The 26,243-nt window shown below is 34.6% G+C and overlaps 8 protein-coding genes across 8 annotated transcripts; 6 read left to right on the forward strand and 2 right to left on the reverse strand.

Moving 5' to 3' along the window:
- Window positions 1-1,178: 1,178 nt before the first annotated feature.
- KABA2_02S05280 (succinate dehydrogenase [ubiquinone] flavoprotein subunit) lies at window positions 1,179-3,119 on the forward strand (the record flags this gene model as incomplete). Its single annotated transcript, XM_041548926.1, has 1 exon — window positions 1,179-3,119. The coding sequence occupies one exon, from the start codon at window positions 1,179-1,181 to the stop codon at window positions 3,117-3,119; it is 1,941 nt and encodes a 646-aa protein (XP_041404860.1).
- A 125-nt stretch (window positions 3,120-3,244) lies between these two features.
- Window positions 3,245-4,645, reverse strand: GYP6 (GTPase-activating protein GYP6; the record flags this gene model as incomplete). The annotated part of the gene is made up of 1 exon (XM_041548927.1): window positions 3,245-4,645. The coding sequence occupies one exon, from the start codon at window positions 4,643-4,645 to the stop codon at window positions 3,245-3,247; it is 1,401 nt and encodes a 466-aa protein (XP_041404861.1).
- Window positions 4,646-5,542: 897 nt separating this feature from the next.
- Window positions 5,543-9,976, forward strand: MHP1 (Mhp1p; the record flags this gene model as incomplete). The annotated part of the gene is made up of 1 exon (XM_041548928.1): window positions 5,543-9,976. The coding sequence occupies one exon, from the start codon at window positions 5,543-5,545 to the stop codon at window positions 9,974-9,976; it is 4,434 nt and encodes a 1,477-aa protein (XP_041404862.1).
- A 766-nt stretch (window positions 9,977-10,742) lies between these two features.
- NSP1 (FG-nucleoporin NSP1) lies at window positions 10,743-13,722 on the forward strand (the record flags this gene model as incomplete). Its single annotated transcript, XM_041548929.1, has 2 exons — window position 10,743; window positions 11,027-13,722. Coding segments are annotated over 2 exons (2,697 nt in total).
- Window positions 13,723-14,409: 687 nt separating this feature from the next.
- RPT1 (proteasome regulatory particle base subunit RPT1) lies at window positions 14,410-15,849 on the forward strand (the record flags this gene model as incomplete). The annotated part of the gene is made up of 1 exon (XM_041548930.1): window positions 14,410-15,849. The coding sequence occupies one exon, from the start codon at window positions 14,410-14,412 to the stop codon at window positions 15,847-15,849; it is 1,440 nt and encodes a 479-aa protein (XP_041404864.1).
- A 664-nt stretch (window positions 15,850-16,513) lies between these two features.
- Window positions 16,514-19,258, forward strand: KABA2_02S05390 (uncharacterized protein; the record flags this gene model as incomplete). The annotated part of the gene is made up of 1 exon (XM_041548931.1): window positions 16,514-19,258. The coding sequence occupies one exon, from the start codon at window positions 16,514-16,516 to the stop codon at window positions 19,256-19,258; it is 2,745 nt and encodes a 914-aa protein (XP_041404865.1).
- A 215-nt stretch (window positions 19,259-19,473) lies between these two features.
- On the reverse strand, window positions 19,474-21,936 carry DNM1 (dynamin-related GTPase DNM1; the record flags this gene model as incomplete). Its single annotated transcript, XM_041548932.1, has 1 exon — window positions 19,474-21,936. One exon carries the CDS (start codon window positions 21,934-21,936, stop codon window positions 19,474-19,476), a length of 2,463 nt encoding a protein of 820 aa, XP_041404866.1.
- Window positions 21,937-22,972: 1,036 nt separating this feature from the next.
- AVT3 (Avt3p) lies at window positions 22,973-25,288 on the forward strand (the record flags this gene model as incomplete). Its single annotated transcript, XM_041548933.1, has 1 exon — window positions 22,973-25,288. One exon carries the CDS (start codon window positions 22,973-22,975, stop codon window positions 25,286-25,288), a length of 2,316 nt encoding a protein of 771 aa, XP_041404867.1.
- Window positions 25,289-26,243: the final 955 nt, after the last annotated feature.

The raw sequence follows: 26,243 nt of genomic DNA on the forward strand, positions 1-26,243 counted from the left end.
TATATATATATATATATATATTATGGCACATTTGCATCAATCAATCAATTATATTAATTTTATATAGTTATCTTGTTAAATATATCTTCTTAGTAACGGATTAGAAAGTTATTAGCAAGAACCTTTCGTCCTGAATTTTCAGAAATAAACTACAAAAAAGAGCAAGGTCTTCTATATATATATATATATATAAAAGAGAAAAGATTAACCGCTGATTGAAAGAACACCGCTTCCCCTCTTTGCTCCCCCCCAAAAAAAAATAAATAAATGGAATTGCCGCCGTTGTCACGTGCAGCACCACCACCTCCATATATAGAAGGGGAATACCATCCGCCGAATGCTGTTTATTCAGTTAGTTTTGTAGTCAATCGGTTTAATGGAGAACTTCCTGCTCTCCCCCAAAGCGTCGTTCTTGTGTGAAATATGTATAATATATACAGGGTTGAATACTAGGGCTTCTTCTGCTTCTTTCTGTGTGTTTGTTATGCGAATCATCGGAGAGAAACGAGAAAATTAAATTCATGAAAACTTCCATGATTCTATTCGTCTCTGTGATTGGTCAGAATATAAAGAAGTACTGAATTGACGTAGAAACATTCTAAAACTATTGCATACAGCAAATACAGCGAATACTATTATTTTGAGTATGCATGATCTCAACGAAGAGGGGAGCGAGGGAGGGGAGGTACATGCAGAGCACAACATAGAGGACGACAGGTATATATGGATATATTTTCTTTGTAATAGTGGGTTGCTCGCATATGATATATAATATTAACGGTACTTTAATGCTAATTTGAGTCTTACCAATCATTACTCGTTTTCCCCTCAATATATATCTTCTTTATTTTATTTTATTTTATTATTATTATTATTACTATAGAGGAATATATAAAAGTGAAATATTTTCTTTAAACACTTCAGAAGGTTTTTCTTTCATATTTTGAATTCATACTTTTCAAACAATATTTGATCTATCTTCAATTAAATAAACTTAAATTTAAGCATACATATATACATATATTTATGCATTAGGAACTCCGTTAATTTTTTTTTTAAGGGAATAAGACAATTACACTTTAAAAGATAATAATAAGGTACACATACATATTCATACATTAATAGCTTTATTTGATTTATTACACCCTAAAAAAAATTCATATTTATTTATTACTATAATGCTATCTTTAAGACAATCTTCTAGATTAAGTAATAGTCTAACATTATACAAGAGATGTTTCTCTTCCACTTCAAGAGCTCTCGAAGTTCAAGGTAAAAATATTAATGGTAAAACATTTTCTTCCAATTCCACTGATCCTCTATTAAATAAATATCATATTATTGACCATGAATATGATTGTGTCGTGGTTGGTGCCGGTGGTGCCGGTTTAAGAGCTGCTTTTGGTCTTGCCGAAGCAGGTTATAAGACTGCTTGTATCTCCAAATTATTTCCAACTAGATCTCATACTGTCGCTGCTCAAGGTGGTATTAATGCTGCTTTAGGTAATATGCATCCAGATGATTGGAAATGGCATATGTACGATACTGTTAAAGGTTCTGATTGGTTAGGTGATCAAGATTCTATTCATTATATGACTAGAGAAGCTCCAAAATCGATTATTGAATTGGAACATTTTGGTATGCCATTTTCAAGAAATGAAGAAGGTAGAATTTATCAAAGAGCTTTCGGTGGTCAATCAAAAGAATTTGGTAAAGGTGGTCAAGCTTATAGAACTTGTGCCGTGGCAGATAGAACAGGTCATGCAATGTTACATACTTTATATGGTCAAGCTTTACAACATGATTGTAATTTTTTCATCGAATTCTTCGCTTTAGATCTTTTGAAATCTCCAGAAGGTGAAGTCGTTGGTGTCATTGCTGTGAATCAAGAAGATGGTACTATTCATAGATTTAGATCTCATAGAACTATCATGGCTACTGGTGGGTATGGTAGAGCTTACTTCTCTTGTACTTCAGCCCATACTTGTACCGGTGATGGTATGGCTATGGTCTCTCGTGCAGGTTTCCCATTACAAGATTTGGAATTCATTCAATTCCATCCATCCGGTATATATGGTTCCGGTTGTTTGATCACCGAAGGTGCTCGTGGTGAGGGTGGTTATTTAGTTAACTCTGAAGGTGAAAGATTCATGGAACGTTACGCTCCAACTGCTAAGGATTTGGCTTGTAGAGATGTTGTCTCAAGAGCAATCACTATGGAAATTAAAGAAGGTAGAGGTGTCGGTCCAGAAAAGGATCATATGTTCTTACAATTGAGTCATTTACCACCTAATGTATTGAAGGAAAGATTACCAGGTATCTCTGAGACTGCTTCTATCTTTGCTGGTGTCGATGTCACTAAGGAACCTATTCCAGTTATCCCAACCGTCCATTACAATATGGGTGGTATTCCAACCAAATGGAATGGTGAAGCTTTGACAATAGATGAAAAGACTGGTGAAGATAAGGTTATTCCAGGTTTGATGGCTTGTGGTGAAACTGCATGTGTCTCTGTCCATGGTGCCAATAGACTTGGTGCCAACTCCCTATTAGATTTAGTTGTCTTTGGTCGTGCTGTGGCTCATACCGTTGCTGATACTTTACAACCTGGTTTACCACATAAACCATTACCTGACTTAGGTAAGGAAAGTATTGCCAATTTAGATAAATTGAGAAATGCTAATGGTTCTAGAACAACTTCTGAAATTAGATTGAACATGCAGAAGACTATGCAAAAGGATGTTTCCGTGTTTAGAACCCAGGATTCTCTAGATGAAGGTGTAAATAATATCATTGCCGTGGATAACACTTTTGAAGATGTTCATGTCACTGATAAGTCAATGATTTGGAACTCCGATCTTATTGAAACTTTGGAATTACAAAACTTGTTAACTTGTGCCTCCCAAACTGCCGTGTCTGCTTCTGCCAGAAAGGAATCTCGTGGTGCTCATGCTAGAGATGATTATCCAGAAAGAGACGATAAGACTTGGATGAAACATACTTTGTCGTGGCAACCAACTACAGGATCTCCTGTGTCTTTGAAATACAGAAAGGTAATTTCTCATACATTAGACGAAAAGGAGTGTCCTTCTGTACCTCCAACTGTAAGAGCTTATTAGGAGAATAATAGTAATAATATCAACAGCAACAAAAAATAATAAGCATACACAACTTCCCCCTCTCATACATATAAACACAACATTATTTATTCCTCACTCTTTGTACCTACTATTTATTTATTTATTTATTTAATCATTGATCGTTGTACTCTTTGCTTCAATTTATCTTCTAAACGTTTTCTATTAGGATCCATTTCATTCTGATTAATATATCGTATTACTACTCGTGATAAATCTTTCCAATGCCCACTTTCCCATGATTCACATAACAAACCCGCCAATTCACAAATCTTTAAAATATCCAGTCTTTTCACCCCGACTCGTTTATCGAATTGTAACATAAATTCAATCAAATCATCATTATCCATTTCATCATTTTCATGAATCTCCACCAATGTCTTTCTAACAGTGATTAATATTGATACGATAAGACACGCCACCATGGAATCCAGAGGGTAAGAAAATGTCAATATATGATCCCATATTATTAGACAATCCTGTAAGGGTAATTCTCTTAGGAATAGTAATCTTGTCCAACGAATCAGCCAAATCAAATTATTATGGCTATTCTTATTACTGCAGGATGATGACGGTTTAGGGTATAATATTGAAAATAATTGAGGTGAACTTAGCTTTAATACTTTTATGAAAATATTGTCTTGCCATTCAAGGAGTCGATTCTCTATATAGAATATACTTTGTAAAGGTACCATTAACTTTGTGAAAATAAATAAGACAAATTTAATTTGTTCATTATTATTACTTATTTCTGTGGTCTCTATTTGTGAATCATAAAATTGTAAGAATATTATTGCAAGAATCTCATGAAACCCTTGTCTATATCTATAAGTTTGATCCATTATAGAAATGTCCTTTTGAGTTTTCTTATTGTCTAATAATAAATAATTAAACATGATTCGACGCATTAATGCATGAATTTGTGGTTCTTCAAAAATTGGTGATACAATCAATCTTGATAAATCTAAATCAATAATTTCCAAGGTATCTGAAATATCCATTCCATAATCTTCATCATTATTGTTTGAACTTTCAGTAACGTTTTTATTAGTTGCTAATGGATGAGAATGTGTTTCCTTCGGCGTTAATTTCCTTATTCCTTTACTTCCTATTTGAACCATTCTTTTAATTGGGGTAAACGGCAATGATATATTGTTATTGTTATTATCATCATGATCATGATCATCTTTTTCATTTTGTGATGTTGGTTTTGCAGATATCAATGGAACTGCAACTAAGTTATTCAATGAATCAAATAGTTGCGACTCATTAGTAATATATCTATTATTATTATTATTATTATTATTATTATTATTATTATTGTGATCGTTATCGTTGATATCTTCTTGATTCTCTGAATGTAACAGAAGTGTCTTCCAAATCCATGAACGATCATGACTATTGATTATCTTGATATGTTTATATAATTCACCTCTCCATATCCCATTCTGTATCAATTGTTGTCGAGTCTTATACGTATCGATAATGAACTGAGTCAATTCAGTCATATTTTTTCCGTTTATATATAATGAACTGTAATCAATTGATCAATACTGTACTATGAAAACACCACTTTCCACTTTAATGGAGTACTGACTAACTTAATAAGGTGTATATAGCGTTTCCTTTAATTTAAATGAGTGGAAAATTTCACGATATTAACTTAATTTTTCAGTTATCTATAATTAAAGCACTCACGAACCCCATGTCACGTCCCATCACCTCCCCCTTCCGTCTCCCATCCCGTGGAACCAGTCACCGCCAACAACCCCAAAAAACGGGGTCCTCGTGGAGGGCAACAGAATGCTCCACCAACAAACGACAGTAGACACCACCATCCACGGCACGTGCAATCCTTTCGCACTCGCGCTCTCTCTTCCACCACCGGCCCCCCCACGTCATTTATACGTTCTGTTCCGCAATTCAAGGGGCAGTGATACAGACAAAATTCGTTTATAGTTTCTGGCGGTGCGAATGAGAATGACAATAACCAACCACTACCAATGATTAAAAGTCTGTAAATACAGCGATAGATAAATGCTTTCGGGGGAAGTTAAACAACAAAATTAGAGGAAGACCTTAAATAAGCATGTAACGAAGTACTAACCGGGCTTCTCTTTTTTTGTTTTTTTGTTTTCGCATTTTCTTCTATAATAACTTATTATTTAATCTTAATATTCAAATCCTCTATTATATACAGCAAACAATAATATTAAGCCATACACTAATACATCTATATATATATATATACTGTATTATACACTTTTAGTTTTTGGAAGCAAAGAGCAAAAACTAATCACTACAACAAATTAAAGAGTCTTCTCTATTTTATCTTTTATTAGAGTAGAATCTCCATTAATAGCAACATTACAAACAGACACATCCTCACTCTGCATATATGAATAATGGACCCTAGGGATGCAACAGATGAAACATTAAGAGAGCATCATGTCCCGAGAATGAATGTTGATTGGTTTGCTAGTTCGAAAGAATGTGTGGATCCACTAGAAGATCAGCCTTTCACAAACTCAAATATTACTGATGAGAATGCAACTGTACCTGTATTACATACTGCGACTAATACCACTGCTGAAATAAGACAGTCAAATGTTCCAAGACGTAATTCTGTTGCAGGTATGGTAAGAGAATCATCACCATCACCATCATCTAACCCTCCTACCAAAACTACTAATATAGTTGAAGAAAATCAAAGTTTTAGACCTCATACTGAACAAACTACAAGAGAACAACCTCAATTAAGAAGAACAAAATCTATATCTGGTCAAACTGTTTATTCTAAAGCTAAAGCTAAACAAGATCAAGAACAAGAACAAGAAAATGGATCTCCGAAAAAAATGGGTTTTTTCAAATCATTCTTTAGTCGTAAAAAAACAGAACCAAAACCTGTCATCACACCTACTCCATCTAACAATACATCAACAACAACGACAACGAGACCTACGTTCGAAAGAGAATCCACAACTTCTCCATTAAGGTCACGTCGTGGATCTTTAGCTCCAGAAGAAATAAACAATCTATCTAGAACGGTCTCTCCGGCTAGAAGTAACCATTCTTTAACAAGAGCTAAGACAGAATCTGATCTTATAGATATGAATAACGAAGACAACAATGCATCACATCATCATCATCATCACCATACTCATCTACATTCGCATTCAAATTCTCGTAGAGGTAGTTTATCACATGAACCTGATAATGAAATGGATGATGAAGCATTAGCATCTGCATGTGATTCTATCGACAACAGTTCTTTAGAGTTAGATGAAGACAATAGGCGACTCCTTGAATTCTTAAAATATTATAAATCTAAAGGTTATGCAGTGAGTGCATTTCAAAATTCAAATTCTCGTCAATTACGTCATGCAAGAACAAAAGCGACTTTCACAATGTGTGCTGATACTACTCAAAAAAATAAAGTTCATGATGCTAGAGGTAGACCTATACCTGCACATCCTGCAAAATCTTCATGGCCATCTGTATTTTACAATAAATCATCAATATCTGGGGAATGCCCAGTAGGAAATAAAGATTCTCAATCACAAGCTATATCTTCACCGAATAACAATAGTACCACTTCAAATAAATTCGGTGCATTTTTGAAAAGAGTCACCTCACATGGAGTTACTGTAAATAGTGTATCGGATGGTAGTTTAGATAAGTCTGTCTCTAGTATTTCAACAACAACATTAAATGATTCTCATAAATTTGATCCTGAACATATTAACATCTTGCCAGGTTTAGAAGATTTGAAACCATTAAAACATGTCTCTTTTGCAACGAATACTTATTTTAATGATCCACCTCAACAAATATGTAGTAAAAATCCGAGAAAGGGTGAAGTAGAGGTTAAACCAAATGGTTCAGTTGTTATCCATAGATTAACTCCCCAAGAAAGGCGTAAGATCCTTCAAGAATCAACAGCTGGTATTGTCGTGGGCGGTACTGGACAATTGAAACTTTTAGTACCAGAAAATGAAAACAATAACAATAATGATAATGATAACGAGTATTCTACGAAACAAACTCAATCTAATTTAGACCTCAAGAAACAAGAAGAAAAAATACCAGAAAATATATTATCTGGTGGGTCTACAACGACAACCCCACCAAATTCTAATAAGGACAATGCAAACGAAGGTGATGAAGATGATGACGGAGAAGAAGATACGGCGAAGGATGTCGAGTGCTCACATATTAGAAATATGGAATTGGCTGCCGCCGAGGCTGCCGCTGAGGCGAGAGCTAAAGAAACACCAAACGATTTAAGAAGAACTGTGACTAATCATGAAGAAGAAGTTAGCGTCAGTAAGAGTGCTTCACATCTTACAATTGATAAACCCATGGTAAGTAGGAGATCCTTAACAAACCTAACTTCTTCGAATTCCAATACATCATTACAATCAGCTGGATCTGAAGAGACAGATGAAGCCGAATTCCCTCCAAGAAATCTAAAGATTCCCCATGACGTTGTTTATACTAGATGTTGTCACTTAAGAGAAATTCTACCTATTCCAGCAACAATGAAACAATTAACACCTGGTTCAACAGATCCTATTCCATTGTTACAACTACGTAACCCACGACCTTCTATGGTAGAAGTTTGGTCATTTAGCGATTTCATTAGTATTGCTCCTATCTTATGTTTATCGCTGGATGGTGTTCATCTAACTGTTGAGATGTTAAGAATTATATTGGGATCATTGTCCAGTAAGAAAAATTTTGAAAAATTATCCTTACGTAATACACCTTTAGATGAAGACGGTTGGAAAGTTTTATGTTACTTCATATCTCATAGTGAATCATTGATTTCATTAGATTTAACAATGGTATCACATATTAAAGTTAATGTCCAAAAACCTTCTAAATCATCCTTGAAGAGTACATTACATAGAATGGATTATAACAAAGACAGTAGAACCGAAATGAACTGGAATCTATTGGCAGGTGCATTAGCCATCAAAGGTGGAATAGAAGAATTGATTTTATCTGGTGCAAAAATGTCATTGAAACAATTCAAAAACTTTATTGAAGTCGGTGCAATGAAATCATCCAGATTGGGTTTAGCTTATAATCAATTATCTATGGAACAGTGCCAAATCTTGGCAAAATGGATTGTTCATTCTAGGGTGACAGGGTTGGATATTGGGTTTAATGATTTAAGAGGGAAATTACAACCATTTTCCGATGCAATGTTTGATAAAATACATGCTATGAAACATAAAAATCTGGTGAAATTCATTTCCTTGAACAATACTAATTTACAAGTCGAAGAAGGCGCTACTAGTGAAACGAATGAATTCTTGAAATTATTGAGTATTCTGTGTTTCTCTAAAAGTATGAAGTTCCTTGACTTATCTAATAATCCAAAAATATTTCCTGCATGTATGCATACTCTACTGGATTGTTTACCATCCTTTGTGGGTCTTGCGCGCTTGCATTTGAATTTTAACGGCCTTACTTCAACAGAGATTGTTACTATAGCTGAAACGCTACCACTGTGCACATCACTTCATCATTTATCCATAATAGGCACACCTTTGGACCTAGCTAGTTCCAAAGCCCTTGCCGAAGCTGTTAAAAAGAGTACGTCTTTGATTACATTAGATTTAGACTATGCTTACATGCCAGAGAAGATCAAGGACGAGATTTCTTTGTACAGTATGAGAAACATTCAAAGTGAATTGACTACTCCAAATAACAAGAAAGATAAGAATGGGGATGTTGATAAGTCGTCTCAAGAAAATTCTCAATTACAAAGTATCAGGGACGAATTTACAACTCTATTGACAGAAACATTTGATGAATCGAATAAGGCTCAATATAATGCTACAGTAGAGAAATTTATTGTTAAGGTTTCAAAAGCTAGAAAGAAAATTAGAAAAGTTGTTCAAGATCTGTTTGATCTAAGAGTCCAAGGTCAATTAAACATTGAAGGTAAGGAGGCTCTAATAAGGTTGTGTATCATAGATGCCAGTTTAGAAAAAAGTATAAGATTATTGAGACAAAGACATATCAAAACCATTCAAGGTGATCTTGCTCCTTCCTCTAAAAATAGCACTGCAGAGGACCTAACTCAAATAAATTCATCAGAATCCCAATTAGGTACTAATGATAATCGGTCAGATGCTATTATTATGTCGTCTGCATTTACGAAATCTGGCCATACTGTTTTGTTACCATTCGGTAGCATCAAACCAGAAAATTCTACTCATAATGCCGATGAAATGGTGGAATTTAGAGACGATGATGCTCCCGTTAAGAGATTAGTCGAACCTGAAATTATAAGAAGAGAAAATGCAGAAACAGGCAGCGACTCAGCGGAAGAAATAGAGGGAAATAATCAATCAATAGACACTGAATCTATAAACAGTGATAAGTGCAAATTCAGTGAGTTATATAGAGACGAGATATGCAAAGCTGCCGAGACTTCTAATAGTGATCAAATCAAAGATATGCTACTGAAAAATAATGTATCCGATGTGTTGAATGTTATTGACGAATTACATAATCAAGGGTTCCATTTCCATCACATTTTCAAGAAGCAGGATGGTAAAAAGTCCAATGATTCCCAAAATAATTCTAGTGAAGGAAGTAACGATATATTATCTGGTCCTTCAAAACTTGATTCTAATAATAATGAAGAACATAGAGAGAGGATAGGAGATACACTACCTAAGAATCCTAAAGAAATCGATGAATACACGAACAACCAAGAAGAAGAAGCAATGAACCAAGCATATGACCAAGTTCTGGATAATCTAGTAAAAATCAGAGTTTCAAATAAGAACCTTGCAGATTCTCCAGATAATCATAAATGAAATAATAAATCAAAAAAGTGTAAACAAATAACCATAAGTCATACATGACTATAACTGTGCAAATCATTGACATTTATGTGTTTACATAAATTTGGGAGAAATACACATCAAATGCTGTAGTGACAGTGGTATCGGTATTTGTACATCCCTATATGTAAATGCTGTATATTTTTTTAAAAATAAATGTAATATTATCTAAGTGAACTATACATATATCATACCTCTTTTCTTTTGGGAAACAGGAATCATAGTAATACTATGGATGGAGCCATAATTTGGCAAAATAGTAGTTGACACATTTAGGATGTAATTTTGCAGCGAATTTGAAAAAAGTCAGATAAAATTAGTTTTAGAAATATATATTCAACAGTTTAGTGGTTTTCACTGTATAAAAACTACTACGATTTTACAACGTATTAATTGAGAAAAACAGACTGGTGGTGCAGCTTCATCCATACGGATACTAATAGCATTTTTATTATTCCAGCAATACTAAACATTGTTACCCTCACATTCCAGTTTTTTTGTTCAAATTTATTTTTGTTTAGAAAATATTCAAGCGAGTTCAGAAAACCAAAAAAAAATGAATTTTACACCAAAATAGCAATCGATTTTACCCATAGTTGTGATTGTAGAAGGGACAAGACAAGGATCGATGGTACGTACATCATCTAAAAGAAAGTGATACCAGATATATAGAAACTCCAATTTGTCTTATTCATAAGATATCAATCAAGTGGGCTGTGCATCATTTACAATACAAAGAAGTATGTTAATAGTTCCTTTTGAAAATACATTTATCATCTAACAATTAATAGTCGAGAATCTCAAAGGTTCCTGTTAATTGATTGTTCCACGATAAGAAACTGAATCTCGTACAATTTTTTTCATACATTAATACTGTCTATTGATACAGATGTGATAAAATACGATTCAACCTGTTTTTTTGTCTTATTTTACTAACAACATCTACTATTTTATTTAAGTATTGCAATGATTTACCACCATCGAGCAATTCTAATTTATGAAAATATGATATTATTCAAACAGTGAATTTCAGTACACCTAACAATAAACCAAACCAACCTTTTGGTGGTTTCGGTAACAATACTCAAAATACAGGTACTACCCAAGGTGGATTTGGATTTGGAGGCACTCAGAATAATAACAATACTAATACTAATACTCAGTCTGGTTTTGGCTTCGGTAATAATAGTAATAACAACAACAATAATACTTCTAGTGCTTTTGGTGGTTCGACAAATAACAATAATGGCAGTGCCTTTGGTGCTAATGCAAATAATAACATGGGCAGCACATTTGGTAACACCACTGGAAGTAATGCTAATAGTACCTTTGGTGCAAACACGAATAACAGTGGTAACAACACATTTGGTTTGCCTCCGAACAACAATGCGGGCAGTGCTTTTGGTAATACAGCTCCTAAATCAGGAAGTCTCTTTGGAGGAGCCAGTAACAATAGCGGTGGCGCTTTCGGAAACACACCAAGCAGTTCGACTGGAAATGCATTTGGTTCAACCAGTTCTACAAATGCCAATGTACCAAAGCCAGCCTTTGGTGGCTTTGGCAATGCTTCTACCAATGCTACAGCACCAACATTTGGTGGATTTGGTAGCAACGCAAATGCTCCTCCTGTCACAAATCAACCGTCATTTGGTGCGGCCCCAACTAATTCTACCGCTGCTGGGTTAGGTGCCCCAAAAAATCCAGCATTCGGTGGTCTTCAGACTACAGCTACCAACACAAGCACCTCGAATGCTCCATTTGGATCAGCTGCCACAAACAGCGTAGCCCCAACTTCAGGTGCTCAAGCTAAGCCAATGTTTGGTGGATTCGGTGCTGCTCCACCAAATCCAACTTCAGCAACCACCGGTACAGCTGCTGTTAAAGCTAGTTTTGGTGGATTTGGTTCTGTTACTAACAGTGCATCTGCTTCAACTACATCTTCAAATGGTTCTGCTAGTGCTGGCGCTGCCAAGCCGGCCTTCGGTGGGTTTGGTGCTTCACAACCTAGTGCAACTAGCGTAAAACCAGTATTTGGAAGCGCAGCACCAGCTGCTTCAAATAATGGAACAACTACTGCGACTACTAGTAGTTCAAACCCTGGATTTGGTGGATTTGGTGCTAAAACAACAGATTCAACATCTACTGCTGCCCCATCTAGTTTTTTGTTTGGTGGGTCTACTACTTCTGTAACCAAAGATCCTACTTCCAGTGATACATCCAAACCTACATTTTCCTTGAACCCTACTAACACAGCAACTAGTACTGAAGAGAAGAAGGAGGGAACCGCCAAGCCATCATTCAATCTAACTGCTAATAAAGATAGTGGCACAGAAATTGGTAACGCAACCACATTCTCATTTGGTGGAAGTGCAACTGCAGGTAATACGGACTCATCAAAACCAACCTTAAACTTCGGTGCTAGTGCGCCAGCTTCTGGCACTACAGTAAAACCATCTGGACTTTCCTTTGGATCTAATACTAGTAAACCTGAAGAGACGAAGGATGATACAAGCGCTACGAAACCGGCGTTTGCGTTTGGGAGTTCTTTTTCGGGAGCTAAACCAGAAGAGAAAAAGGATGATGTAACTGCTTCTAAATCAGCATTTTCATTTGGTGGTTCCGCTAGTAGCACTTCTACTTCAAAGCCTACCGAAGCAACTAAGCCAGCATTCGCATTTGGAGGATCCAAACTTGGCGCCACAGAAATAAAGAAGGATGAGACTACAACTACAAGTGCTAGTAAACCAGCCTTTTCTTTCGGTGGCGATAAAACTGCGGCGAAGGGGGATGAATCTAAAACCGATGCATCTTTAAAGCCAAGTGGATTCTCGTTTGGTGGAGCCACTACCAAACCAAGTGAGAAAAAGGAAGATGCTGCGAAACCTACTGCAGGTGCTGGCCTAGGTTCGTTCAGTTTTGGCTCCAAAAAAACTGACGCTGAGAAGCCAGCCGAGAAATCACTCGCAACTGATACTAAACCATCTACTGGTAGTGGATTTTCATTTGGTGGCAAGAAGGATGAAAACCCATCTACCACTTCAACTGGTACTACAACAGCAGATGTGAAACCTCCAACCACTGCTGCTACCTCAACTCTGACCAAAAAGAATGTGGAATTGAAGCCAATTTCGTTGGATAATAAAACATTAGATGATCTCGTTACCAGATGGACCAATCAACTAACAAGTTCTGCTATTCATTTTGATAAATACACCAAGAAAGTCAATGAATGGGATCAAGTTCTAGTGAAAAGTGGGGAAGACATTAACAAATTATACAATGATACATTAGTTGCCGAACAAACACAAAATAGAATCGACCAATCATTGCAATATATTGAAAGACAACAAACCGAATTGGAAAACTTTTTGGATAACTACGAATCAAAGACAGACTCATTGCTTGTAGATATATTGAACACAAATAATGGCAGCAGTGCGAACAATAATGATCAAAAGAGACAACAAGCTTATGAAACTGCTGAAAAGTTAGATGAAAACTTAAACGGTTTATCAGTGAACTTATCATCTCTAATAAGTGAAATCAACGAGATAAGTAATACATTCAACAAAGTTACTAGCATAAATTTGAACAATCAAGATGAGAATGCACAAATAGTTCAATTATTGAACACGCATTTGGATGCGCTTAAGTCTTTGGACAACAATTCATCTGCTCTTGAACAAAAAATCGGAGGTGCTGAGACTAGAAAGTTATAAACTAAATAGATAAAACATCAAATGGAAGATGGTTGTATATTACTTAAAGAACAAGAAACAAAGAAATAAATATGCTTCTTTAATAATTATGTAAAAAGAATGCTATATAAATTAATTCTTATGCCTTTGCAACATTAACATTTGTAATAAAATAAAGTGAACTAAAAATTACAGTACGATTTAATGGAACATTAACAAGTTGTCTGTATAAGTTCAAAGATATAATGTATCTTAAGGCAAATTAATTCTGTATTGATATAGTTTACGAACATTATTCCTTATACGTGTATCTATCTGTTGTGTGAAATCAGTTCGCAGTTAGTTCAAAAATATTATGAGAAGTTAACATAAAAACCGACGGGCGGCGAAGGTAGAAAAATAGAAGGAGAAAATATCCTAAAATACATTGTAATTTCATTATTTGGAATATAATATATACATAAATATTTGCCACCCAGTAAAGATATAAGAAAGAAAACGTTATAAATAAAAATATAGATATCTGTGCTCAATTAACAATAGAGAAGAATATATATATTCACATTAAGTGCTCAAATACAGATATAAAGAGAGTGTGTGTATACACTATTGGATCACAAACACAACATTCAACATCCCATTTTGTTAGAATAACCTATAAGGGAAAGAACAATATTTTAAGGAAATAATAGATAAAACGTACAAGAAATGCCTCCAAAAGCTGATTGGGAAAAATATAAGGCTCCAGTAGATGGCGCTGATGATTCTAATAAGAAGGAAGAAAATATTACACCCCTAACTGAAGGTGATATCCAAGTGTTAAAGACATATGGTGCTGCTCCATATGCATCAAAATTGAAGGAAACAGAAGGTGATTTGAAGAAAATTGAAGCAAGAATTAAGGAGAAAGCTGGTGTTAAAGAGAGTGATACTGGTTTAGCACCTTCTCATATGTGGGATATCATGGGTGATAGACAAAGATTGAGCGAAGAACATCCATTACAAGTGGCACGTTGTACCAAGATTATCAAATCCAAGGAACAGCTACGTCAAGAAGCATTAGAGAATAACGATACACAATCTTCTAATGGTAATGGTTCAGCTAGTTCGACCTCAGCAGAACAAGGCTCTACTAATACAGATACGATTGGGGATGATGACGATGAAGAATCGAAATATGTTATTAACTTGAAACAGATTGCGAAGTTTGTTGTAGGACTTGGGGAACGTGTATCTCCAACTGATATTGAAGAAGGTATGAGAGTTGGTGTAGATAGATCTAAATACCATATTGAGCTACCATTACCACCAAGAATTGATCCATCTGTAACGATGATGACCGTCGAAGAAAAACCAGATGTTACATATAGTGATGTTGGTGGTTGTAAAGATCAAATTGAAAAACTAAGAGAAGTTGTCGAATTACCATTATTATCTCCAGAAAGGTTTGCCACATTAGGTATTGATCCACCAAAAGGTATATTGTTATATGGTCCTCCTGGTACAGGTAAGACCCTGTGTGCGCGTGCTGTTGCTAATAGAACAGATGCTACATTTATCAGAGTGATTGGTTCTGAATTAGTACAGAAGTATGTGGGTGAAGGTGCACGTATGGTTAGAGAATTATTCGAAATGGCACGTACGAAGAAAGCTTGCATTATTTTCTTCGATGAAATCGATGCTGTTGGTGGTGCCCGTTTTGATGATGGTGCTGGTGGTGATAATGAAGTTCAAAGAACTATGTTAGAGTTGATTACACAATTAGATGGGTTTGACCCTCGTGGTAATATCAAGGTGATGTTCGCTACTAATAGACCAAACACTCTTGATCCTGCGTTGTTAAGACCTGGTAGAATTGACCGTAAAGTTGAATTCTCTCTTCCGGACTTGGAAGGTCGTGCTAATATCTTCCGTATTCACTCAAAATCTATGAGTGTCGAGAGAAATATTAGATGGGAATTAATATCAAGATTATGTCCAAACTCCACAGGTGCAGAATTAAGATCAGTATGTACAGAAGCAGGCATGTTTGCAATTAGAGCTAGAAGGAAGGTTGCCACGGAGAAGGACTTCCTGAAGGCTGTTGATAAAGTCATTAACGGTTATAAGAAATTCAGTTCTACCTCCCGTTACATGCAATATAATTAGATTGTTTAATATATTTGTAACACATGTAGAACTTAATTGTTTTTATGAGATAAACTTTACATAATTACAGAATTTGTTGTGTCTGCTTTCAATTCCTGTGATATATTATATACTAAACAATTAATATGCATTATCTAGAATTATGTATACCGATCCTTCTTGCAATTAGTTAAACGGATTGGTTGCATCTTATCAACAGTTACTCATGATTATTACAATATTTTGGTTTTTTTGTTCATTTCCAATGTCTTGCAAAGATCGGTCAGCCGGATGCTGTCCTACGGTCTCTATGCAGCATATCTGTTTTTTATGCATATATTGTTGATAGAGACATATCGTAAATAATAATAAGACCATAATATTGTATAAGAAGTGTATATTAAAAAGAAGTCAAACGAAGACATAAAGCTTATAATAATATAAACACCTAATCTTTTTTAATCAACTGTGGAAAAGATTAAAGTTGCAGCATCTATAAACTTAGTAACTGTTCGCTTTTATTTAACATATTCTATAACACCCTTTTTTTTGAAAGACAAATAAGCTAACAAGAACAATAAGAAGAAGGTAACGATAATTAATACCTTATCAATTGGATTTTAAGACATTCAGTATTAATTGATCACTTACTCGAACATAAGTTCACCATATACTACCATTTTGAATGAAGTACATTACAATCCTTTTATTTTATATATGTAGCACAATACAACTATGCCTAAGCAGAGAAATAGACACCGCACTCCTATCCAATGAACAGGTTGATGAAAATAAGAGTACAGATGAGAAACCAGATTTCCCATTTACCACGGTGATAGATATATTATCATCTAATGTTCAATTTTCCACATTTTTGAGACTTGTTCAACGAAGTGGTAACATCAACCATTTAAACGATTTACAAAATTTTACACTATTTGCACCAGTCAATTCTGCATTTGTTGGTTATGACGAAAACATTAACATTTCTGCGTTTGATATTAATGATTATATATTTCATAATTACATGGTGCACACTGAAGATCTCATAAATACCACACGAATAATATCAGAAGGTGTCAAATATCCATATGTAATCGGACAATCATGGGATAGTATGACTAAGACACGTTTCAAGATAAACAGAATACCAATAGTTGAACCTGATTTAACGCCTAATTTCCAAAATGCAACGGTTCATGGTATATTGAATAATCTTAAAGAACCGTTGTCCTTATCAGACGTTATCACGGACGAAAATTATCAATTACACGATCAGTTAGACTTGACTTTTGAAAATTTAAAAAGACTTATAGGTAAGATCCCAGAATCTGACAAACTAATTGATTATAATACAGTGATTATACCATCTGATGATTCTTTTGAACGTCATCTAAATTCTGTTGAACTAAAATATTTGCTGGACTCATATAATAATTTAGACAGAATGCAGAGACCGGTACGACAGAAATGGATAAATCATATGGAATCAATGTATCGTAACCTTATATATAAAGGTATTCATGGGGGGTCCATAATAAAATCAGAGATTCTAACTAATTTGAATAATGATTCAATATCATTTGGGAGTAATAAACAGGGTACTCGTCATTCTTCAAACATTACAACTGATTCATTAGTATCTAATGAAATATTCAATTCTGGTGTCGCACATTTTTACGAAGATATGGCTATTCTAACGAAGGATATTGCATTTGATGCGGAAAACTATTTGCATGGTTTGAATTGTTCTGGATTTGTAAGCGAAATGTATTTTAGAAACATTGAAAGCATGATTCAAAATAGAGATGATACTGATGAGAAGATGACGATTTTTGTTCCAGAGTCTAATCAAAATGATGGGATGGGTTTCACAAAATCTACTTTACTTTATCATTTCATGAATGAACAAGTATGGCTAGAGGAAGATTTCCCTGTGCTAAGTAGAGGTGAATCCTTTACGAAGATATTCAACTCTTCATTCTGTTCATCGGTCAAGAAATTAGGCAACAATTGTCAAAGGGTTAAAATTACTAAACGTGGAGACGGGTATTGGATTAATGACAAATTAAAAATTACTCTATCAAAACCGTATATCGTTGGGAATAAATTAATATATACCTTCTCGGGTGATTTGACTACACCTGGCGATCTGATTTTATCAGTACCGCCATTTTCACATTGTTCCAAATCGATATCATTCTTGAGGCAACTGAACTTATTAGAATTAATACCAAATCATGAAGGTTATACTGTTTTGTTACCATGTTTTAATTCATGGGGTTCGATATCCTTAACTATGGACTTGGTTGAGAGAGATTTATCACTGATGGAGGAGGTAATGAAAAATTACATCCTTAATGGGTTATATTATACGGATATGGACGATGTATCACTAGATACAACGAATATATTAGGTAACAAGGTCCAATTAAAGACTACGGATGATCAAAACGATTCCAAGAATATTGAACTTGAGTTGAATACGATGTTTGATAATATTACCCTTGTTAAAACCGATGATATATTTTTTAATCAAGGTGTCCTACAACCCTTCCAAATGATGGATCTACCTAAGTCGGTTAATATTTCTATAAAGCAACTTATCGAAGTGACAGATTCTTCCGAAATAATAACGTTTTTAAATAAATTTGAGGACTTATCTCATAAATTATTTCATAGATCACCAGAATCTGATTTATATTCCATTCTAATACCTACTTATTCTTCGCTAATATTTGAAGATATTAACATTAATTCCACAACATTGGAAAAGTTTTTAAAACTACATATAATTAAAGGTAACGAAACTGCAGGGTTGATCAATTGTACTGGTGACATAAAAACAGATTTAGGACAAACCTTAGAATGCAGAAAAGTATCCGATACTGAATCATTTCTTAAGATAAAGGGTGGCTCTGATAATGAAGTAAGAATATTGAAAAAAGGGTGTTCTACCACACGAAACAAGGATATCAACCAGAGAGCATGTGTATTTTTAATTGATAGGCCGTTATCATTAAGTTGGACTAATCGTTATAATTATCATTTTTCGTTTCCATTAATGGCAATTGCAACAGGTGCTGTGATAGGTGTGTTATTTGTGATGAGTTTATTCTGTTGCATGGTTGTTCTGAAAGTTGGGAAAGACCCTTCACATAGGCATGGAGAATCCAATGACGAAGAACAGGCAAGAGATGAACATGATCCAAGAAGGCCATTATTATCAGTTAGTAGTAATAATGTGCGCAGTTATACAAACCAGCATAGAATGATTAGAACACCGAATGGACTTAATGGAGCAGTGACTGGATCGAATGAAAATTCTTCAAATACTAGCGTAATACCAAAGCGTAGTTCAAAGAGTGCATCACAAGCATATTCTACCAATTCGACTGCAACTCCAATAAACGTGTCACCAAGAAATTAATTTCGGTTCATATCCAGAATTCATTTTGTTAAGTAGTACTCATAAAATTGAAATCATTCCAATACATCGAACTATATTTATATAAATGTTATAGATCGTCCTACAGATACCTCTTGCAGCAAAAAATAGTTGTATTATATTTATTACTTTTCATATTTCGTTTCTTTCTATGAATTTCTAGATAACTAATATTTAAAACAACTTCATTAATATGGCTATAGAATATTATGGACGAGAGAATTGGCCTTTTTATAAGTGTCTAATAATTTTTCACAGTTAATTCTCTCTTGGACCAATGTTTCATCTTCTTGCAGCAGATTATCTATCATTGACTCCTTATATAATTCTGTAACCAACCTGTTTTGGACGTTCTCCTTTGAGAAGTTGACCAATAAGCACATAATAGCCTTTGGGACTTGATCTTCGATCATTTCTCTAACAATATTAAAATATGAAATAATCAATCTTCTTATCAATTCGCATTCCAATTGTTCACGTTCTGTTAATCCTTCGCTGTTGTTGTTATCATTATTGAATGTCATACCTGAATCTGGATAGTTATTATCACTTAGACGTAATCCATTAAACATGGTAGCATTGATATCATTAACCCTGTTCATTCCATTCATCATTCTTTGACCAGCTTGTTGTTGGCGTTGTTGTTGCTGCTGTCCAGTTTGTTGGTTCATGTTTCCCTTTTCTTTGCCGAAGAAGTAATTCAAGAAGGAATCCTTACCATCAGCTTGGCTATTCAAAGAAGATGTAGAGTTAGCAAACATACCATTAGATCCATTTGATTTACCAGCGTTAGAATTTGGGAAAATCTCCGATTGACTTATCCCTGGTAATTTATTTTTATTATCTTGTATATTGATATTGTTGGCACCATTTAAAATGGTTTCAGCAATTCTTGTAGGATTATTATGGTTACCACTATTTGATTCCTGAGGAGATGCAATACTAGCTTCATCAATATCGTCAGTCTCTTGGGAGGTCCCACTTGGGTTAATATTGCTAATTGTTTCATCACCATTATAATTAAACATTTGTTGTTGTTGTTGTTGTTGTGAAATATTTCCATAAGGTAGATTTCTTCTATCACGAATATGCATGATATCAGCCATCACTTCAGTAGCGCTTAAAAACCTTGGATGATTTGTGTTGATATAGGCAGTTTGGATATCAATTAAACTTTCTACATAAGAGTGAGTTGGGGTCAATCTTTCTCTCAATAGATCACTAATAACATCAATCAATGTACCTTTTAAATTTGGATATCTTGCCAATTCATTTGTACTTGAGGATTGACAAATTTTCATTAATTCATCAAAGACCAATTCTACACAATGTTGTGATGGTTCTAATAGCAATTTAATTTGAGGTTTAATCAATAAATCAAATGCTAGTTCTGGAACAAATAATGTGGCACGAGGGCCTGTGGAGTTTCTAATTGCAGTTCTAATATCATCAGAGGTCAAATTTGTTGTTGGATCAATAGTTTTAAGGGTTTTCCCATATATGTCGTTATAAATATAATAAATTCTAGCACCACCACATAATTCCTTTGTATTAATATTTGATGAATTCCCATCAATTGAAGATATAAAATTTGTAGCGAATTTATTCATCAATTGTAAAATCAAACCTGCTTTACTTTCTTTTTTATCGATTAATCCCATGGTACCAAATGATAATAAATCTTTTTCAGTTTGATTAATTAACATATTTAATTTTGTTTTAATATCAGGTAATTTATCACGAATATGAGACATCAAAGTTTTATTTAACAATTTAGCTAAATATCTAGTCCCACATCTATTAGCAATTGTTCTATACACTGGATGTCTTGCAAAATAATGATCTTCATTTTCCAAAGCTTGTTTCACAGATATATTTAATTGAATATCTTGTTGAGATCTATTAACAATCCCAACAAATCCCAGTTCTAATGGGTAAACTTTCCCTAATAAAATATCCATTGCATTAGTTCCTGAATCCATTAAATCCAATTTAGTGATAACACCGATAGTTCTCTTCCCATATGGGTCTACTTCTTTAGCTAATTTCAAAGATTCTGAATTGACTAAATCCACGTTTGCAGGTGAAACAGCTAAGATTAAACAATTTGGTGTTGCAATATAATCTAAGATCAAATTTTTAATTTGTTTTTCAATATCGATTGGTTGTTCCCCAATAGGAACTTTTGTAATCCCAGGTAAATCTACTAAGGTTAAATTTAAAACATGTGGAGAAAAGACTTTTAAATTAATTGGTAATTTACTAATACCTTTATTTTTACCTGCAATTCTTGCAGTTTCATGTTCAATTTCGTGTCTAATTTCATCAAAATCATGAAATTTCTTCCCAGGTAAATGTAAAAACTCCCCCCATTCTTCTTCGTAACGAGGTCCAGCATCGACATCGGCATCATGATCAGCATCATCGTCAATCTTTCTTTTAATATTATTTAGCTGTAGTACTAACGGTCTTCTGGTGACAATACCTGTACCTCTAGGTAAGAAATCTCTTCCGACCAGTGTCTCTAAGATAGAAGATTTCCCTGAGGACTGAGATCCGACGACGGCCAATACCGGTAAATCCAGTGTATCTATACCTGAAGCATACATTACATCTTGTAATTTATTTACAGTGGGTATAAGGTCTTCTAAGCTTGCCATAATGTGAGTGGTTTCTGTTGGTGTGGTATGTAACTATGTTTATATATATATATATATATATAAACGTATACTAGTCTGTTTATTAAGTAAAGATTACTGCATTCAAAATATATATGTGTGTACGTATTAAATAATCATTTTAGTGTTAAATCATCGATGAACCTTCTTCAAAATATTTATCTAAGTAATGCTTGCTCTTTTGTTTACACTTGCATCCATTCAGTTTCTTACTATTAGTGGGATTCTACGCACGCGCGTCTATTTAGTGTGAAACAATTTTCACAGAAATTGATTTGATTGGGGGAGAGACAGAGCGAAACCCTACTCACAAACCCTAGCAAACCCTAGCATAAACAAGAGAATTAAGAAACGGAAACGGAAACTGATAGCGAGACCACAACAATCGCATAAAAGAAAGAGAGAACACGAAGCTAAACTGAGCTAACCAAATTCTGATAGCTATAGTCATATATATATTTACTGTCATCATGATAAAAGTAGTTCGCTAAGTTGCATTTAATTTAATTGAGAATACTCTTTCCCCAAATTACGAGTCAACATAGTGATCTAATATAAGAAAGTAGCATTCCTTTAATGATTGTGGCATTGCTTGACTCTATTATACACTTTCCCAGATATGTATCACGCCATTATAATGCATTATAATATGATATGATAATATAACAATGTAATAATGGGTATTATTGAACTGTTCAGAGTCTGTTTTGTCTGTAGCGTAGTGCCATATTATTCTCTGCGAATAAATTATCACAAATTCATTTCATTGATGGCGTGAAAACAAAGCAAAGCAGAGCAGAGCGCACCGCAGAGAGAAATTTGATTCATTTTGGTGCTTTTTACGTGAAGGGATGGATGGATGGATGGTGGATGCCTTTCCACCCCCAAGATATATAAACGTTAGAAATCGCCAATATACATATATATATTTTGACGTTTCCTTACTCGAATTGTTGAAGACAGCTCAGTTAGATATCCAACTATACCTGACTAGAATATATACATATAGGTATTCGATATGACTAGAAAAGATAATAGAAAGAAGAAGGCTCAAAGAAGGAAAAAAAAATTGACTAATAAGAAGAATGAAAATGATAGTATTGAAAATGATCCAATAAAACAACAGCCTATATTGGTCACAACAAAGGACATACCCCCAATTACACCTAGTGCGGATACAGGCGTTGCTACTACCATTATTCCACAACAACATACGTCCGTTTCTTCTAGAAGATCAAGTCATACAGCCGCATTAAGAATGGATCCAAGACCATTGTTACATAGTGACAATAATAATATTACTAATAATACGAATACTAATGGTTCATTATATGGTACTACACCAATAAAACAACAATCTCAAGTAGCAATGAACATGTCTAATTCAGGATCTCCCTCGATATCTAAATCTGCATCATTTGATGTAAATAATCCGACTCAAGATGTTGTCGATCAAGTATCTAAATATTTATCACCATCAACAAATGATTTAAGTCTACCAGGTGGTGATATTACAAGAGATTTATATAAATGGAAAAATGATCATCCACCAATTATGGAAAATAATAATAATAATATTGTTAATACTAATATTAATACGAACTTAGCACATTCTCCTATTAGATCTGCGAATTTATTTCCAGAAAATGGTACTACAAATGGTAATGCTTATCATAGGAAACGGTCAATGAGTTTCTCCGCTTTATCAATAAATTCAAGTACTTTGAATAGTTTGATATTACCAACTCCTCAAGGTCATCGTACATATAGTGGAACTAATAATAATAATAATAATAGTAATATTACTACTAATGGTAATAGTAACGGTCCTGTAATAATGACACATGAAGAAATTAGAGCACCAGGTGGATTTAGAAGATCTTATATTTTACAATCTCGTAGAAAGAAAAATTTAAGAACACCAGATTTTTTCACTCGTAATTTTATCGAATTTTTAACACTTTATGGACATTTTGCAGGTGAAGATTTGTCTGATTCTGATTCTGAAAGAGAAGAAGATGGAGAAGAAGATGAAACCGATATTACAGATTTGGAAGTTCTTGAATCAGATAATGAATCGACAAGTTTATTATTGACTGAAACAACATCACATCATGAAAAACATAAATCGACAACATTTAAAGCTGTTCTATTACTATTGAAATCATTCGTGGGAACGGGTGTACTGTTTTTACCAAGAGCATTCCATAATGGTGGTTGGGCTTTTAGCTCGGTGTGTTTGTTGTTTTGTGCTTGGATCTCATATTATTGTTTCGTATTATTGATTAATACTAAGAATAAAATTAATGTTAATGGGTACGGTGAAATGGGATATACCCTATATGGGAATCCAATGAAATACGCTATTTTGTCATCTATAACTTTATCACAATTAGGTTTTTCAGCAGCATATACTGTCTTCACTGCAACAAATTTGAAAGTATTCGTTGATAATGTCTTTGGGTTTGACAAAGAACAAATACATCTAGCATTGTATATTATACTACAAGCAATTATATTTATTCCATTATCACTGACTAGAAATATTGCCAAATTGAGTGGTACCGCACTGATTGCAGATTTATTTATTCTCTTGGGGTTGTTATATGTCTATTATTATGCTTCATACCATGTGGTAACGAATGGGATTGCTCAATCAATAATACTCTTTAACAAGAAAGATTGGTCACTGTTTATCGGGACTGCAATTTTCACATTTGAAGGAATTGGATTGTTGATTCCAATTCAGGAATCTATGCGTCATCCAGAAAAATTTCAAAAATCATTATCTGGTGTAATGGTCATAGTCACCGTAATATTTATCTCATGTGGGTTGATCTGTTACTGTGCATTTGGTTCTCAAGTCGAAACTGTTGTGTTATTGAATTTCCCACAGGATAGTCCATTAACATTGACGGTACAGTTACTATACGCCTTGGCAATCCTTCTTTCTACACCTTTACAATTATTCCCTGCCATTAGAATCCTAGAACACCTGACTTTCCCAGCTAATGCATCGGGAAAACATAACCCGAAGGTAAAGTGGCTCAAGAATTATTTTAGAACGTTCGTGGTCATTCTATCGGCAACTATGGCTTGGATCGGTGCCAATGATTTAGATAAATTTGTTTCGTTAGTTGGGTCTATGGCTTGTATCCCTCTGATATATATACACCCACCATTATTGCATTTCAAAGCTACGATGCTAGATAATTCTTCACAAATGAACACAAGAAAAAAGTTGGAAATGGTGCTTGATATAGTGTTATGTATCTTTGGGGTCATTGTCATGGCTTACACCTCTTGGCAGACTATTGTCATGTGGGTTTCTTGAACAAAGTCTAGCAATATATACTTTTGTATTATTTATTTTTATAGATATTCAATTCATACATATGCGTACGCATGACTTTAGGATTTCTATCCATTCGTTTACCTCATTTATTCTATATATGAAGATAGTGTATTTATTTCGCAATGTATGGCAATTTTTACTACTCGTCTTTTTTTTTCATGTTTTTGTTAAGCGTTGCCCATCTTGCAAAAGGCGTTAGCATAGAATAGTACAAATTTACAATGAACTTAATACATTTAAGTATACACGATTTAATCATATTCCATTTCTCATCGATATAGGAACCTAGCTAAAGTACATACATACATACCCACCTCCACAAGAAAATATGTCTATGAAATTGCCACAGGCTCCAAACGCAGGGCTATTCAAGCAAGGCTACAGCAGTTACTCTAACGCTGATGGTCAAATTAACAAATCCATTGCTGCCATCAGGGAAATCCACCAGATGTGTCTGACATCAATGGGCCCTTGCGGGAGGAACAAGATTATTGTTAACCACATTGGGAAGACCGTCGTCACCAATGACGCCGCCACGATGTTGCGTGAGCTGGACATTGTTCATCCTGCTGTGAAAGTGCTGGTAATGGCCACCGAACAACAAAAGATCGATATGGGTGACGGGACCAACCTGGTGATGGTTCTCGCCGGGGAACTGCTGAACGTCGCCGAGAAGCTGATCGCCTTGGGCCTATCCGCGGTGGAGATTATCCAAGGCTACAACATGGCTATGAACTATACTCTGAAGGCCCTGGACGAATTGGTGGTGGACGAAATCACTATGAAGAACGACCCTGAACAATTAGCTAAGATTACCCGCTCTGTGATTGCCTCCAAGCAGTACGGTCATGAGGAACTGTTGAGTAAACTGGTAGCAGAAGCAGTGTCTCATGTGCTGCCTACGAAGCAAGACGCCTCGATCAGCTCGTTCAAC

The sequence above is a fragment of the Maudiozyma barnettii genome (genome assembly GCF_903064755.1).
Source record: "Maudiozyma barnettii strain CLIB 1767 genome assembly, contig: KABA2_02, whole genome shotgun sequence".
NCBI lineage: Eukaryota > Fungi > Ascomycota > Saccharomycetes > Saccharomycetales > Saccharomycetaceae > Maudiozyma > Maudiozyma barnettii.